The sequence below is a fragment of the Passer montanus genome, unplaced genomic scaffold (genome assembly GCF_014805655.1).
Source record: "Passer montanus isolate IOZ18808 unplaced genomic scaffold, ASM1480565v1 scaffold138, whole genome shotgun sequence".
NCBI lineage: Eukaryota > Metazoa > Chordata > Aves > Passeriformes > Passeridae > Passer > Passer montanus.
In genome coordinates, this window is record NW_024360719.1 from 62,019 (window position 1) to 76,487 (window position 14,469).

Below are 14,469 nucleotides of genomic sequence, written 5' to 3' on the forward strand. Positions count from 1 at the left end.
GCACACCCCGGGCAGGAACACTTGCCAGTTTATTGAGGGCTAAAAGCACAAAATGGCATCATTGGGAAGCACATCTCCTATTTAACCCTTTGCTTGGGGCTTTTTCCTCCAGCCTGTGAGACGTGGTGTTGGCAGATGGGGGATGGAGGGCAGGGATGCTCTGTCACAGCACAGGAGCTGCACTGCACACTCTGGCAGAGCCAGACCTTTCCTCAGCTTACCTGAGCATAGCTCTTTCCTCCTAAGCCTGCTTTGTAGAGCAGATCCTTACAAGAGAAAGGTGTTCCTGCAGCTGGCCTGGGATACCTCTGCATGGACCTGAACATCCAGGATTAGCAGATGTTTCCATCATGACAAAGGTGCATTTTAATGCAATATTCACTGTACTTACTCTAAGAGTGGAAGTGGAAGAGAAACCAAAAGTGACTGCTAAAAAAAGACAAAGATTAGTGGTAAAAGAGAGCTATCCCAATTTTAGGGTGTGGAGGAATTAGAGTGGAATAGAAAGCTCTCCAAAGTTCTTGTTTGTTTTATCCATCAGAGGAAACGCTCTCTTGCCTCGGCCCAAGAAAGATGTAGCTGTGTTGTTTGTGGGGGAGAGCAGTAATTCATGTAAGAGGAGATTTCCACCACATTCAACTTCTCATTTTTCCTTGGTAAACCAGCCTTGAAACTTCGGCTTGTGGAAAAACTTGTCAAATCTCATCACCCTAAACTCTGACAAGATTTGTGATTTGAAAGTGGGAGTTGCCTCCTATGTTGGACAAATGTCATGGTGTATTTTGTTGGCCAAGACCTGTGCTCTGATACTGTGCTGTTCCCATGGTTTTCTGGGGTTTTTTAGCTAGTCTTGGAGCTGCAGTTGTGGGAGGCAGAAGCAGGGTCCTGGGTTTTGAGTGTTACCAAGCAAGGACTGAGCTGTAGCAGCTGGGGAGTTGGGGCTTTTCTCTGCAGCTTCTGTCTCAGCCACCTGCAGCAGTGCAAACTTGGATGGAGCATGGAGGCTTCTCAGGAGGGCTGGCGGTTCTTCATCCTTGCTTCCTCTTCCCAGGAGAGTGTGTGTAGTCAGCATGGAAAGGCCAGGCAGCAGTTAGATCTGGGATGGGAGCTGTGGCCACAGGCAGAGCCAAGGAAGCTCTGGAGAAGGGACTTCCCTGCAGTTTGCAGTGCCAGCCAGGGATGTTTCTGTTCATTCACAGCCTCATTTATGTACACTGCCTCGTAAGTTGTTTATTTCATCCGTTAAAAACCACAGTGATAATGAATGTCAACACATGGTTGGGTTTTTTTTAATGTATCCTATCACTGGATGAGCCGTGGCCTTTGAGAAGCAGCTTTGGTTCATGCAGCAGCATTTGCACAACATTTTTTTAGATCTCTGAGGTGGAATCAACCTTGTGTATTTCACTTTCATTTCTTGTATTCTGAGTAGTTTGCTTTTTTATTGAAAATGAAGTCAGATTCCTCTCTGAGTGAATGGCCAGTGAAAGTGATAGTAGGTATGCTTTATTGAAGTTTCATATAACTTGTAACTACAAGTTGGGAGGATGCTTCTGGCAAGTTTATAAATGTGTAGGAGGACAAGATTATCCTGATGTTTTAAAGAGAATATATTTTGTATTGAGGACTGAGATTTCTATTGTGATTAAGAAAAGGGAAGTTTCTGTAGGAGCACAGCTTTTTTCTGATGAAGTGATTAATGGATTTCATGTTTTGCCATGGCTTTGCTGTGAGACAGGAGTGGCAGGTGGCAGGAGGATATTATCTGTAGCACTGGCAGCATGGACAGTCTTTGAGAAGAGGAACAGATATTTTTATTGCAAGAAAAATGCTAACAGATTTAGTTGTAATCTTATTTGAAGTATCAAAGAGTTAGAAATAAATGGTGTGTATGGGATTATTGTCCTTTTCCTGTGTCCCTCTATCAGACAGGGAAGCAACTGGGATTTTCTCCCAGCCTCTCCGGTGAATTTATCAGTAGGCTTGGGCTGCCACACCCCAGGCCACTGCTGCTGCTGCACGTCCTAAACTGATGGCACATCTTTACTTGCATTTGAAATGCTTTGTTAAGTCAGGCCTAAGTGTACACAGCTTTTTTTCTTATAAGAGTGTGTCACAGGTAAATGTATTTTATAATTTCTTAAGGGATAAAATGAAATCTAAATGTAGAGTTGCTCTGGAGTTTATTAATTCTGGATTTGGGAATGTGTAAATAATACGGGATTATTTGGGTTCATTGCTCCAAGTGCCTCTTCAGTACATAATTAATTTCTAATGCTGTTTGAAGGAAACTCTTCGGTCTCTTTTGAGCTTTGCCAACCAAGATGGGTGTGTTGGCCTTGAAGAAGCAATGCTGCCTGGTGTGGAGAAGAATCAGTGTGAAAATTTATCAGCGAAACACCAGAGCTGTTGCCCAGTGCAGCACCTGATGTGCCACAGATTTTGGCTCCTTCAGCCTAATGTTGGTGGCACAATTCAGAGCTGTTCATGTTTTGAGAAAATGAACCTAATAATAAGTGGGGCTTGTACTACAGTACTTCTAGAGAATAATTGCAGAAGTGCACCCCAACACAGAAGCATACCTTTAAAAAAATGTTTACAAGTGTCATGTATTAAAAATAGTGTCAAGAAAAATAGAAGCTTTATTATATTGGAGAATCTAGAAGTAGAAATTTTGCTGGCTAACATTTAGCATTAAGTTGTGATGTTGATCCTTCTTATAAGAGCAAAGATTGGTTTTTAAAGCTTTTTTCTTTTTAATTGCATTCAGCATCATCTTCAGTTTTGAGGCTTGTGTTTACAGAGAAGATGAACTTCATTACATGCTAATACTTTAAAATGAGGCTGTGTCTGGACAGTAATTTTTTTTGTATGTGTGTCATTGCTGAAATCATAGTTTGACTTTGATTCTGCTTTGATTCTGAATATTCCATTTCATGCATGATCTTTCTTTCTGAAGCTATTCAGTGTCAAAGATAAAATCTGAAGTGTTTAATCACTGGGTATCCATTGAGAATTTGTTTGATGTGAATTGGCCTGCTCTGTTAGCTGACAAAAATTAGTGTGGCATCTGCTGTCTTTAATGAATATGTGCTAAATGAACTGTGAGAGGCTTTCCAACCAAGTATGAGGTTTTTTATTAAAGTAGTTTGGTTGAGTTTTAATCTGGTTTTAAATTTACATTTTCTGCTGTATTCTGAAGTATGTGGCAAATGAGCATGAGGGGTATTGTCCTTTTCTTAGAATTACTGCTCATGTTAGTGGCAAAAATGCTTTCTTGGTTACTTCTTTCAAAATCCTATTTCTTCATTTTGCAAGTTTTGTTGTGGGAGGCAAAGACAAACTAATGGGTGAAGCATAAAAAGTGCTTGAAGGAAGTTTTTCTGAAAAACATTGAAATTGGCAAAGAAGGATTTAGCAGAAATTGGTTTTTATCCTGGCTTCTGTCAGTCTTCTAAACTTACGTTTGTGCAAAACATTCAGATTGTTGAATATTTGGGTCTGAGGAAAGAATCTCGTTTAGTTTCTCATCCTCAGATTGAAGTGCTTACTGCAGCCTTGATAGAATTTTGTGGCACAGCAAGAAGAGAATTCTTTCTAAAAAATGTCAGTGGGTGAATGGGGGTGGTTGTCCTGAAAACCAAAGCAAAACATTCTTAAGGCCTTCCTTGCTTGTCCTGGAAAATGCAGAAACCCCAACAAAACAACAAAAACCCCCAAGTCATCCATGCAGCTGCTTCAGGCGTGGTGTGAGAGCTTGTGCCAGTGGTGTCCCATGGTGGTGGCAGCTGTCCCTGCTCGCCTCTGGAGGGGGATATATTTGTCCACTTGGCAGACTTTATTTCGAGTACAGTAAGAGCCAGGGTTTTATCCTAAATGGTGAATTCAACTCGTGTTGAATTCAAAGTGCACACGTGTTAACTCTTCCAATACATCCTCTGAATTTTGTGTGACCTGTCATTGTGCCAGTTCCATGTTTGTGATTGCAGCACCAGGGGATTTTCCTTCATCTCTTAGCTGCTTGTATTATTGTGCTATAAGGGAATGATAAAATATGTTTTTATATGAAATATAGTGTACTGATGATGATAAATGTGGAAAAGGCAGGCATTTTTGGAGACTGGTAGAAATGCTGAATCTGTCCTATTTTGAATTGATTTAGGTCTCAATTGGTAGTGAATTTTAAGTAGTAATCTTTATTGACATGTCTTTGACAATTGCACAACATTGATACTCTGTAATTGTGCTTGAGGTTGACAAATGCATTCCATCCTCTAGTTTTGGAATAGTGTATCATGAGTAAAAAAATGCAGTAAAATGTTTGAGGTACTGTTTGCATGTTAAGCCAGTGGCCTGCAGGGGTTTCATGCTTTTTGGGGTGTCTTGGTCATTTTGATGTTAGAGTCCTTGTAATTGGGCTCCGTTGTTCTTTGTTGAATGGGACAAATCCAGAAAAATCTTACATTGCTTTTGTTTTGGCTCCCTACACAGTGCCCTGTTGTAAACTAAAATCACACATTCCTGAGTGTAAACCGATCATGTTCCCAATGGAAATTTCAGGAATACTTGTGGCTACTTTCAAAATGTGGAAATCTATTTATTTTTTTTTCCACTTGTTTTTCTTCCCAGCTTTTGGCGCTGACCGCGTTCATCTGCATAGAGACCATCATGGAATGCTCCCCGTGCGAGGGCCTTTATTTCTTTGAGTTTGTGAGCTGCAGTGCTCTGGTGGTCACCGGAGCTCTCCTGCTTTTGTTCAGTCTCAACCTTCACACAAGAATACCCCAGATCAACTGGAATCTGACTGTAAGTTCATTTAAATCCTCACTGTGTTAAAAGTACCTGCAAATCTGATTTAAGTTTGGTCTTTGGGCTTTGCTTTCCCCTGTTGTTTAGTACTGTGTATGAGTGTTCTTTATGCTGGGTAAAGTATACATTTTACTCTACATTTATTTTGACTGCTAACAGCAGAATGAGCTCTAAAATGTAGCAAAATTAAACTACATTAAATAGAACTAAAATTGTGTTCTGGTAGATTGTCTTTGTGAGGACAAACTTCCTGATAATACCAGCAATTATGTTTTGTGAGTGAAGTGGATAAAAATGCAATCACTTAACTTTGTAAAATATTAAAATTATAAAAATGTAGTTATTTAACTTTGACAGAGGCTGTATTTACAGCAGCATGTTATTCTCTCTTAACCTGGGGTTTTTTTATATTAGGACAAATTTGCTACATATATTTTCTTACATAGACTTAATACAATCATTGGGCAGTAGTGTAGAAAATTAAGTGCTTTCTGTGAAAATTTGGTGTTTTGTATTGCCTACACACCTATTAAATATTGACTGGCAACGCTTAATGTGTTCTCAGATATGAGGAGTTTCAGGAAGAGAACTGCTGGCAGTGCACATTCCTTTTGTACATGTCTCTATTTTCATGCTGTATTCTGAGTTAAACTTTCAGACTGGCTTCCAAAAACACAGGTCACAAAATCAACATATTAAGTCACTGTAGCAAAAGATCTGTCCGCTTCAAGGGCAATATTTATACCAGCTTCTTTGGACAGTACAGATACAATTGTGCCAGTGTTCTGTGTTATAACATTAATTTTGCAAGTACTGTTGGAGTCGCACAGGTTTTTAGGCTTCTGTGTGATTTAAAAAAAAAAAATTAAAATGTAATTTATTAATGCAGCAGTTTGCTTAGTTTCTCAACCTAAATGACTTGGTTAAATTGAGACTGGAACATGGAATTAGATGATCCTTTCTGCCCTGGGGCTGCATAGTTAGTTGATAAACTCCTTCTAGGAATGCTTGGTAGATAGATAAGGTGTTCTGTGGCTGAACTGTCCAGAATTATCCTTTTGTGGTGGCATCAGTTGTGCCTACATAGCACTTGTTAGGAGGTATTTTGGGGAAGGGGGCAGGGTTAAAAATCCAATCAGTTGTGCTTTGGGGTTTTTTGTTTTGTTTTATAGCAGTTTTTGAGCAGTGGTCACGCTCTGCACCCCCTGCCTAAACAGCACTGGAGCAATGTGAGCAGGGCAGAGGCCAGCCAAAGGGCACCTGGAATACCCTGCAGTGCTTTGCTTCAGTTCAGACTGCCACGTCCAGAGGCAGAAAGAGTCTGCCATGATCTCCTGAGGCTCATTCTTTTAGTTGTGTACTGGAGGTGAAATGCTTCTCCCATCCTTGTATCAGAGTTCTTCAGAAGTGAGAAGGGAACTGGCAGCTTGTGTCTTCCATGAACTGATGAGACCATCCTTCTTCCTGGTGTTTCTTACAGATTCCAGCAATCCGATTATATTTGATTTTTATTTATGATTATTTGATTTTAACAAACAGTTGGGACTGTTTCTTTGAGTGAGGAATAGGAGTGAGAGATTACCTTCAGTATTCAGAGTGCTTGGGACCATTCTGTGATTCTACAGCTGTTTCTGCTCCTGCAAGTACAGAGTGTGAGATCAAAGCTTGCTGATAAAACACCTGTGGGACATTACTTTGGCCAAGTTAGTTGGAAATTTAAGAATGTAGGGTTCTGGCTGACTTTTTTTTCCTTTTGCTTTATTTGGCATTTTAGTATTTACAATTTAAATGTATGTTCATACATTATTTGCCTCTTTCAATATTTATTACTTCCCTGTGTTTTGATGGTTATTTTTATACTTTTTCAGCCTCTGTATATGACACAGTTACTACAGGAGCTGCTTTCTGAACAACAATCCTTCACATCCCTGAGTGCTTTAGGAGGAAGTCACTCCTGCTTATGTATAAATTCATCAAGATGCTTTTAAAAATATATATGACTTTATAATGCATATTTCCCTTATGAAATGTCTCAAGCATTGCTTTTAGAAGCTGTGTGAGAAGAAGAGGGTGTTGCAGTGAAGGAATTTAATCAACTTAAATTTAGAAAGAAATCTTTCTTAAAAATAGTACTTCTTCCTAGGAACCATTGAAAACATTTGCTTTCAAATGATCCTATGTATTAGAAAGTACCTGGCCATCAACTGCTATTGTCCAACACAGGATTATTTCCTTTAAAAGCTTATTTAAATTAGAATTCTTTCCAATGTATTGTGGATATTGGCAGATGTCCCCTGTCCCTGGCTGGAATGAAAATGTGGATGGGTATAGACTAGGATCTAACAGATATGCAAAGTTGCTACATTTTAAAAATTGTATATTTTTAGCCATTTGGGGGAAAGATATTTGTTTTGATCCTAATTAGAGACTTGGCAGTCATTTTCATATTTTCCTGAAGTAAACATGCAAGAAACATGGAGCTGGTGAGGGCAGAAAAGAGCCTTGTCTGGGTGTGTTGGAGAGAGGCTGGTTTGTTCCAGCAAGATGAAAGAACAGTCCCTTGTCTGTGTTGTGCAGCACTATCAATATTATGCAAAAATGCAAAAGTTGGAGAACCTGTCAGTGGAAATTTCCATTTCCTTTATGCCTCAGAGCTCAAAGGGAGACCATTCTGCAGGGAGACAGGAGTGGCCCAGGGGAATGGGAAGCACAGCAGCTCCTGCTCCACCAGGAGATTGGGCACATTTGCTTTCAGAGAGAGCTAATGAATTCTCCTATAGTTTAGTCTTTGCCTAAATTATCCTTTTTTCTTAAATTCATGATTTGCATCTCATGATGCAAATGTGCAGGGAGATCTGAAGGCCTGGTACCCAAGGGGTGAGCGTGAGCTGGCCTGCAGGAGCAGGAAAGGTGCTGGAGTCCTGGGGTGTGACTGGGATCCTGCCCTGGGATCTGCTGCCCACGAGTGTGATGTGACTGGGATCCTCTCTCCTGCTCAGGGAGACACCTCAGCGGTGCCAGGGAGCTGGGAACGCTGGAATTTGGCAGTGTCCCTTGGATGGATGTTTGTGTGACAAGGGAAACCTGATTATCTGAGTACCAATGTAAATCATTGCATGATCAGCCAGTAGAATGAGCTGTTTGTCTATGTGTAGGGAAAAAAAAATCTTCCAAGGCATTTTGACCATTGATTTTTTGTTTTAAATTATTTTCTTGAAGCACTCACTGGAGTTATGGTAGTGTATTTTTTGGGAGTCCAGTTCTGACTGCAGTTTTTCAGCTGTGAACAGCTCAGAAGTGATGCACAGAACTGAGCACAACACAAAATCAGTTCCACTGGGCTGGACTCGGTCCCAGGGAAGCACCAGGGAGCAAACAGGGACCCAGGTGTGTGTGTTAGAACACACAGATCAGCTGGGAAGTTCTGTGCTGCCTGAACATTGATTTCATCATCTCTGCAGAGCTAGTTGTTTTCTGTTTTTGCAGCAGTGAAACCTTGTGTGGCAAAGCAGCTGACACTTGAAGGAGTTGGCAGAAAATTTCATGTGATGCCTGAATGACAAAACTGTCCTGTGCCAGCCTTGCCTCTGCACAGTATAATTGCAAAGCTGTAGCTCAAAGTCCTTCACAGGGCAATCTTGCTTTTTATTTCTATTTTTAATTTACTTATTCCTCTTCTGTTTTGAAAAGACATCTTGCTTTCCTTAGCTGTTGAATGAAAAATTAAGTCAGTCATCCTTGACCTTTATACTTACTGCTCTCAAAATAGTAGTACCTATTAAGCATAAAAATTATAATTTTAAACATCTAAAAACAATTGGAAGACTTAATTTCCTCTGGGCTCTTATGGACTGTTCTCGTTTGGTGCATGGTGTAAATATACTCTGTAATAAATGCAGTCTCAGTTTTAAATACAAGAAACTTCTGTGTTTTGGTAGTTCTTGAAGGTGTGGTCTATTGCTTTGTGAGAGTAACTTGCTGAAATTTATATTAATGGGCTCTTCTATTGGAGAAGCAGTGCTTATATGTATCTTGTGTTTACCTAGGTAACTCTAAAATATATGAGGGAGGAAAGAGATGGCAATGAATGCTCATAGGGTTAATTCGGTTCTTTCTACCTAGCACTTATTTTTGCTTGATGAACCATGTTTCCATTTTTAATTGCAGTGCAAAATACTCAAATGATGTTTAATAACAGAACAAAATTCTGGGAGTTTGACCAGTGGTGCTTGGTTTAGAGACTGACTGGTATGTTTGTAACCTTCAACTTGACAGCTTCATATAGAAGCAAGGGAAGATGTTCCCAAACCTTGCAAATAAAGTACTGGTTGGAGGAAAAATCAAGGTAATTGTAAAAAAAAATTAAAATAATAATTAAATGAATAATCATTAATAAATAAATATATATATAAATAAATGTTATTGGTAATTAAATAATGATTAATAACCACACTCCTACTCCCTTCAAACCAGCAAACCCAAACAAAACTAAAAGGAAATGTGACTTTGAGCTCTGTCTTCCGTGGAAGATAAATCAGACACCAGCAGGCCACTGACTTCTGTCACCTTTTGTGGCAAAGTCAGGCTGTTGAAATGTGCAGGCTTTGCTTCCAGAGTACATTAGTTTGGCCACTTTGATCTCCATCAAGATGTAAACTTTTGGATTTCAGAAAGTTAATGACAAGAGCAAACACCAGTTTGAATGTCATATCTCTGTTTACACGAGTTTCAACTGCAGTGTGGCACTGTCTGCCTTTTAAGAGTACCTGGTCACTTGTGCAGGACAATTTACAGGATAAAAGGCAGGGCAGGAACTTTGATTGAATGATTCCAGAAAACTTGTGTGAGGTTGTGGGAGCTGTGGATAAAGACGTGTGGGTGCTTCTGGAGCTGCTGAGCATCAGAGGCAGCTCCTGGTGATGTCCCAGCCTGAAAGGCTGAGCAGCAGCATGGAAGATTTCAGGAGTGACTTGGTGGCAGCTGCCAGGTCTCTCATTGGTAGCACCAGTTCAGCTTTTCCATCGTCTTTAATCCAGGAGCTATACCTGCCTGGACCCTTAAAAACAAGAGTGTGGGATGGTTACAGAATCATGGAATGGTGCTCCCTGCCTTCACAGCAGAATCAGCAGAACAAAAGCGTTGCCCTCTTCTAGCGTAAAATATTTCTCTTGGCATAAGCCCATCTACGTCCATGAATTACAACATCTCCTCTGCCTTCTCCTCCCCCTGAGTGGGACAGAGGGAAAATCCATGGCCTTGGATGCTCTCCGTTGGACTGGCAGGACCACTGGGGACTGAACAGAATTGCTTGCAAATAAACTAACAAGTGACCAGAAGTCACTTGTTCACTGGAAATCATTTTGGAAAGGAGAAAGGAAGCAGCAGCAGCCTGGAGTGGGTTTGATTCAGCTCAAAGATTTGATTCTGTTATGGATGGCAGCTCAGTACAGTATTTTATGGCACAGCATACTGTCTCATGAGGTTGCTGTAATTTCAGCAGAAATTCTTCTCTCTCTGTAATGTGGTTTTACTTTGTCTATAAATATAATAGCAAGAACTTCAGCCCCGTCATGGACGGATTTGAAGCAGCTCATCTTTTTTCAATTAGTTTATTCTTCTTATTGTCACGATTATTCATTTTCTCTTACGTGGAAAAAAAACTTGCAGTATTTTAGGGAGTGTCCTCTGCTTCCTGCTGTAGTTTGTTTTCTTTTGTTTCTCCTCTTACTTCATCCAAAACTATTGAGGGTTTTTTTTGCTTTTCTTATCTTTCTGCTCTAAGTAGTAGCTCCCACATTTTGGATTAAGGACCTCCACTGCTATTTGCATCTATGATGTTACCATTACATGTGTATATACAGTGTTGCTGCTGTCATTGCCCCTTAAGCTCCAAAGTCTGTTCTGGGGATATAAAATCATTTTCATTTTAGCTTTTTCAAAACCCAGCCTTACTATATCAAGGCTATGTTAATTGCATTAGAAAGGTTTGACCTAAGTGGGGAAAATGGAGTTGCAGACATGAATAAATTGGAGCTTCAAGATAGAATCACTTCTTCAGATTTAAATTATTGAATTCTCTGTGTGGAATTTGATATTTTTTGTTAAAAGTAAACTAGAATAAGATGCGAATGATGATGACAAGTTGCTGATGTACTTATATCAAAGTACATTCAAAAAGGCATCAGCAGTTTAATTTCAGCAGGATTTTATATTTTGCAGCTTGGAAGAAGCTTTCAGGTCCATTTGTAGCATGGAGATGGGTGATCAATGTGTCATGTTGTGGGCAGGCCTGGCCCTCTTGCTTACACTGTGCTCCTTTGGAAAGGTCCCCAAGGTGACAGATTCTAAACCTCAGAGGTCAGCAGGATTAATTACTGAGCACATCTGACCCCATAAAACATAGACCATCATGTGCCAGCCATGTAGTCTTTAAGTACGGTACTAGGGAAGTACAAAATGTGTGTGTGTGTCTGAAAAAGCACAACCTGTATTATATTAAGTGAAAGGGTAGAATATTAAATACATCTTTGGCTGTTTGTTCTGATGGTTAGGTCTCCTACGATTAAAATCAGCTTCATTTTGAATATGACTTCTGCCTTAATTTGGCAGCTGTTGATTTTGTTTTGCTGTCAATTTTGTTGGCTTTCTGATAAGCTTAACAATCAGTGTTTTTAATTTTTTGAACACTGGAGTTTTGTTGGCTTTCTGATAAGCTTTTAAAACAATCAGTGTTTTTAATTTTTTGAACACTGGAGTCTTCGTGTACACAGCTCAATCTTTGTAATATTCAGAGCAGTTTAGGTTCTTTTGGTTCATACTGTGAGAAATTTTCTCCTCTTTTCAATAACTTCTGAGGCTCTTCTCTGTAGCCTGTCCAATTTTTCTTCTAAAAATGTCGATAGTGGAACAGGGTGCAGCATTCCAATGTCCCTTGTGAAGGTAAGATTACCACTTGTTGTGTCCATATGTCCAAAGGAGTGCAAAAGTGATTTTTCTCCCTGTTTTTGGTCATGGCAGCACCTCTTGAGATGCTTGCCTACAGTAGTTCCTAAGTTCTTCTGAATTATTTCTTCTGGGATTTTGTCTCTGTTCTGCAGGTTCTTCCTGTAGATGCCAGATGTATTCTAGTAGTAAGATACACAACTTGACCTTGAGTTGAATTAATTTATATTTTTTTAATTATCCAGGGACTGCCCTCTCCTCAAAATTTAGTTTCCCCATTCTTGGTGACACACATATATTTACATAGAGACTTGGTGGAAGTGTTGAAGCTGGGTCTGTTGCAGATACAGTGAGACTTCCCCTCCAGTGGGAGAAAGGTTCATGCAGGTGAGAACCACAGCTCGTGTTGGCAGCTGCAGGAGCACAGTTAGAGCTGTAAACTCAGAGCTGCAGAGGGGCACTCTTGGAGAAACTGTGTAGTGCCATTTACTTTCTAATACCTCTATTTATATAAAGTTTAAATTTCATCTCTCAAAAGAAAAAGTTATGTAATTAAAACTGCAAGAACTAGTTAATAGAATTTGGATTTGCTTGATGTCCTAAGTCTCAGGCAGAGCCTATCTCAGTGAGCTTGAACAGGGGTAAAAAAATATCTCTGTACACAGGCAGGTGAAAAATTGGTAGGAATTTGTAATACCCAAAGTTTACTTTTGTTTCTTTACTATTTGATTAGAGTTTGGGTCTTAATGGGCTCGTGACATCTGGATATGAGTGTGGAAGTGGCCATGAGCCATGGGAACCTCTCTGATTCCTTGGGAAAGTCCCTGTTTGAGATGAGGCTCAGGCCAGGGAGATGCCTCATGCAGTCTGGACACTCAGTTTTGATAACCAGCTGTTGCTGAGTCAGTACCCTCAGAACAGATTGTTTTATGTGAGTAGCTCAGTGCCAGAACCTTCCATCTCTGCAGTTACTTTCTGCAGCATCCTGTAGTCGTGGCTGGTAAAGGAGATGTTTTGGGGCTGGCTGGACAGCACTGTTCCCTCCCAAGTCCTTGTGCTGTGTAACTGGAGCACAGCTGTGGCACTCGTACCCAGGGGAGTAAGTTTAGAGTTACCTCTTAAGTCTTCAGAGCCTGACTTCTCATTGCACTTCACAAGATGCACTTTGGGAAAAAAAAAATATTAAAAAAATGGAAAAAGTGAAGGAGCTGTAACAGGAAGTGAGCCTGCCTTGCATGTGGGAGAAGAAAGTCAAGTAGAACAAATTGTCCTTGAATTCAAATTGTGATTGCTTTTGTATGGTGGGAGTTGTCATGTTCACTGTGGTTTTGTGGCGTTTTTTGTTTGTTTTTTTTTTCTTTACCTCAAGCCTGTAAGTAGTACAGCAATCTCGAATTGAAGGTTTTCTTTCAGTCCCTTCTGTGTGTGGTAGTATTCACTTCTCACTGATTTGATGTTTGTAGGATTCACTTCTCACAGATTTGATGTTTGTGCTGAATTGTCCTTTCTTGATCCCTCCACCCTGACATCACCTGTTCATTCATGGTAGTTTTGTGGTTTGGGAATGGTGTTCCCCAGTTTGGTGGGGGCATGCAGGCAGTGCAGTATCCATACACATCAGCTGTGATAACACAATAAACACCTTGTCCTGAATGACTTTGTTTCTTCTGTTATTTACATCCTTGAATGTTTTTTCCTCGAGTCAGGTCAGTTAGCCTTGTATTGATGTAATCATTCTTGTGCAAATACCTGCCATTCAGAATTCTTCCTTTGGTTCCAGTGACATGTTAATGACCCCGTTTGCCGTGAGGCACTGCAACATCACCATCTGAACACCAGCGACAGGAGTTGTGTGTAGCAAGTTGTTTTCCTTTGCTTGGAGCAAAGCAGTTTTCCCTGAGCGTGTTGCAGTGTGTATGTTCTGAAATGTCGGCTTGATGTCAGTTTTATGCATTAAATAGGTAAAAATCTCTGTTCTTACCCTGCTGGCAGCTGTTACTGGCAGAAGTGGCACAGGACATGCAGCCTTGTTCAGTGCAGGCCTCAGGGATAGGGTGGGAGAGCTCCTGGTGTGAGGAGCAGGGGCTCTGCAGTGCAGCCAGCCGGGCGGGGTGAGCCCTGTGCTGGCAGCTCTGGGTGTTCCAGGGCTGCAGGGGGCTCTGGGTGCCCTGGGACTGCAGCTCCCACTCCTGCTGCTCCTGTGGGACACCTGGGCGACCAGAGGAACTGGCAGGGGGTTGCTGTGCTTGTTGCAGCCTTCTGTGTCTTCACTTCTGATAAAGCAAACAATCATCATTTAGTAATGCTACTGAATTTATTTTTTTAGGATCTGGTCAACACTGGACTCAGCACTTTCTTCTTTTTCATTGCCTCTGTAGTACTGGCTGCTTTAAACCATAAAACTGGAGCAGAAATTGCTGCTGTGGTAAGAATTTAAACTTTTTTCTATCTGACTCTTACCTTGTGTGAAAATTAACTTTTACTCATTGATTGAATAAACCTGTTGCCTTTGCCATCACAATTTACTTCTGCTTTCACAATTTGCTATGAGATAGTTCTTATTTTAAGACTGCTAACATCCTTGGAGGTTTGTCTGAAGGCCTGAGGCAAGAACAGCAGGAAAATGACTTGCAGAGAACACTTTACCGTTGAACTTGTCTTTTTCTTTGGTGCCTTCTCTTTGGTGCTCTATGTTGCAAGCCTGTGGAAACGATAGAG

General features: G+C 40.6%; 1 protein-coding gene across 1 annotated transcript in view; it reads left to right on the forward strand.

Moving 5' to 3' along the window:
- Nucleotides 1-14,469, forward strand: part of CMTM4 (CKLF like MARVEL transmembrane domain containing 4) — a 36,792-nt gene that overhangs the window by 13,415 nt on the left and 8,908 nt on the right. The window contains exons 2-3 of the mRNA XM_039699707.1: nt 4,630-4,806; nt 14,078-14,176. Of these exons, the coding sequence (XP_039555641.1) occupies nt 4,630-4,806; nt 14,078-14,176 (276 nt within the window). The remainder of the gene's footprint in view (nt 1-4,629; nt 4,807-14,077; nt 14,177-14,469) is intronic.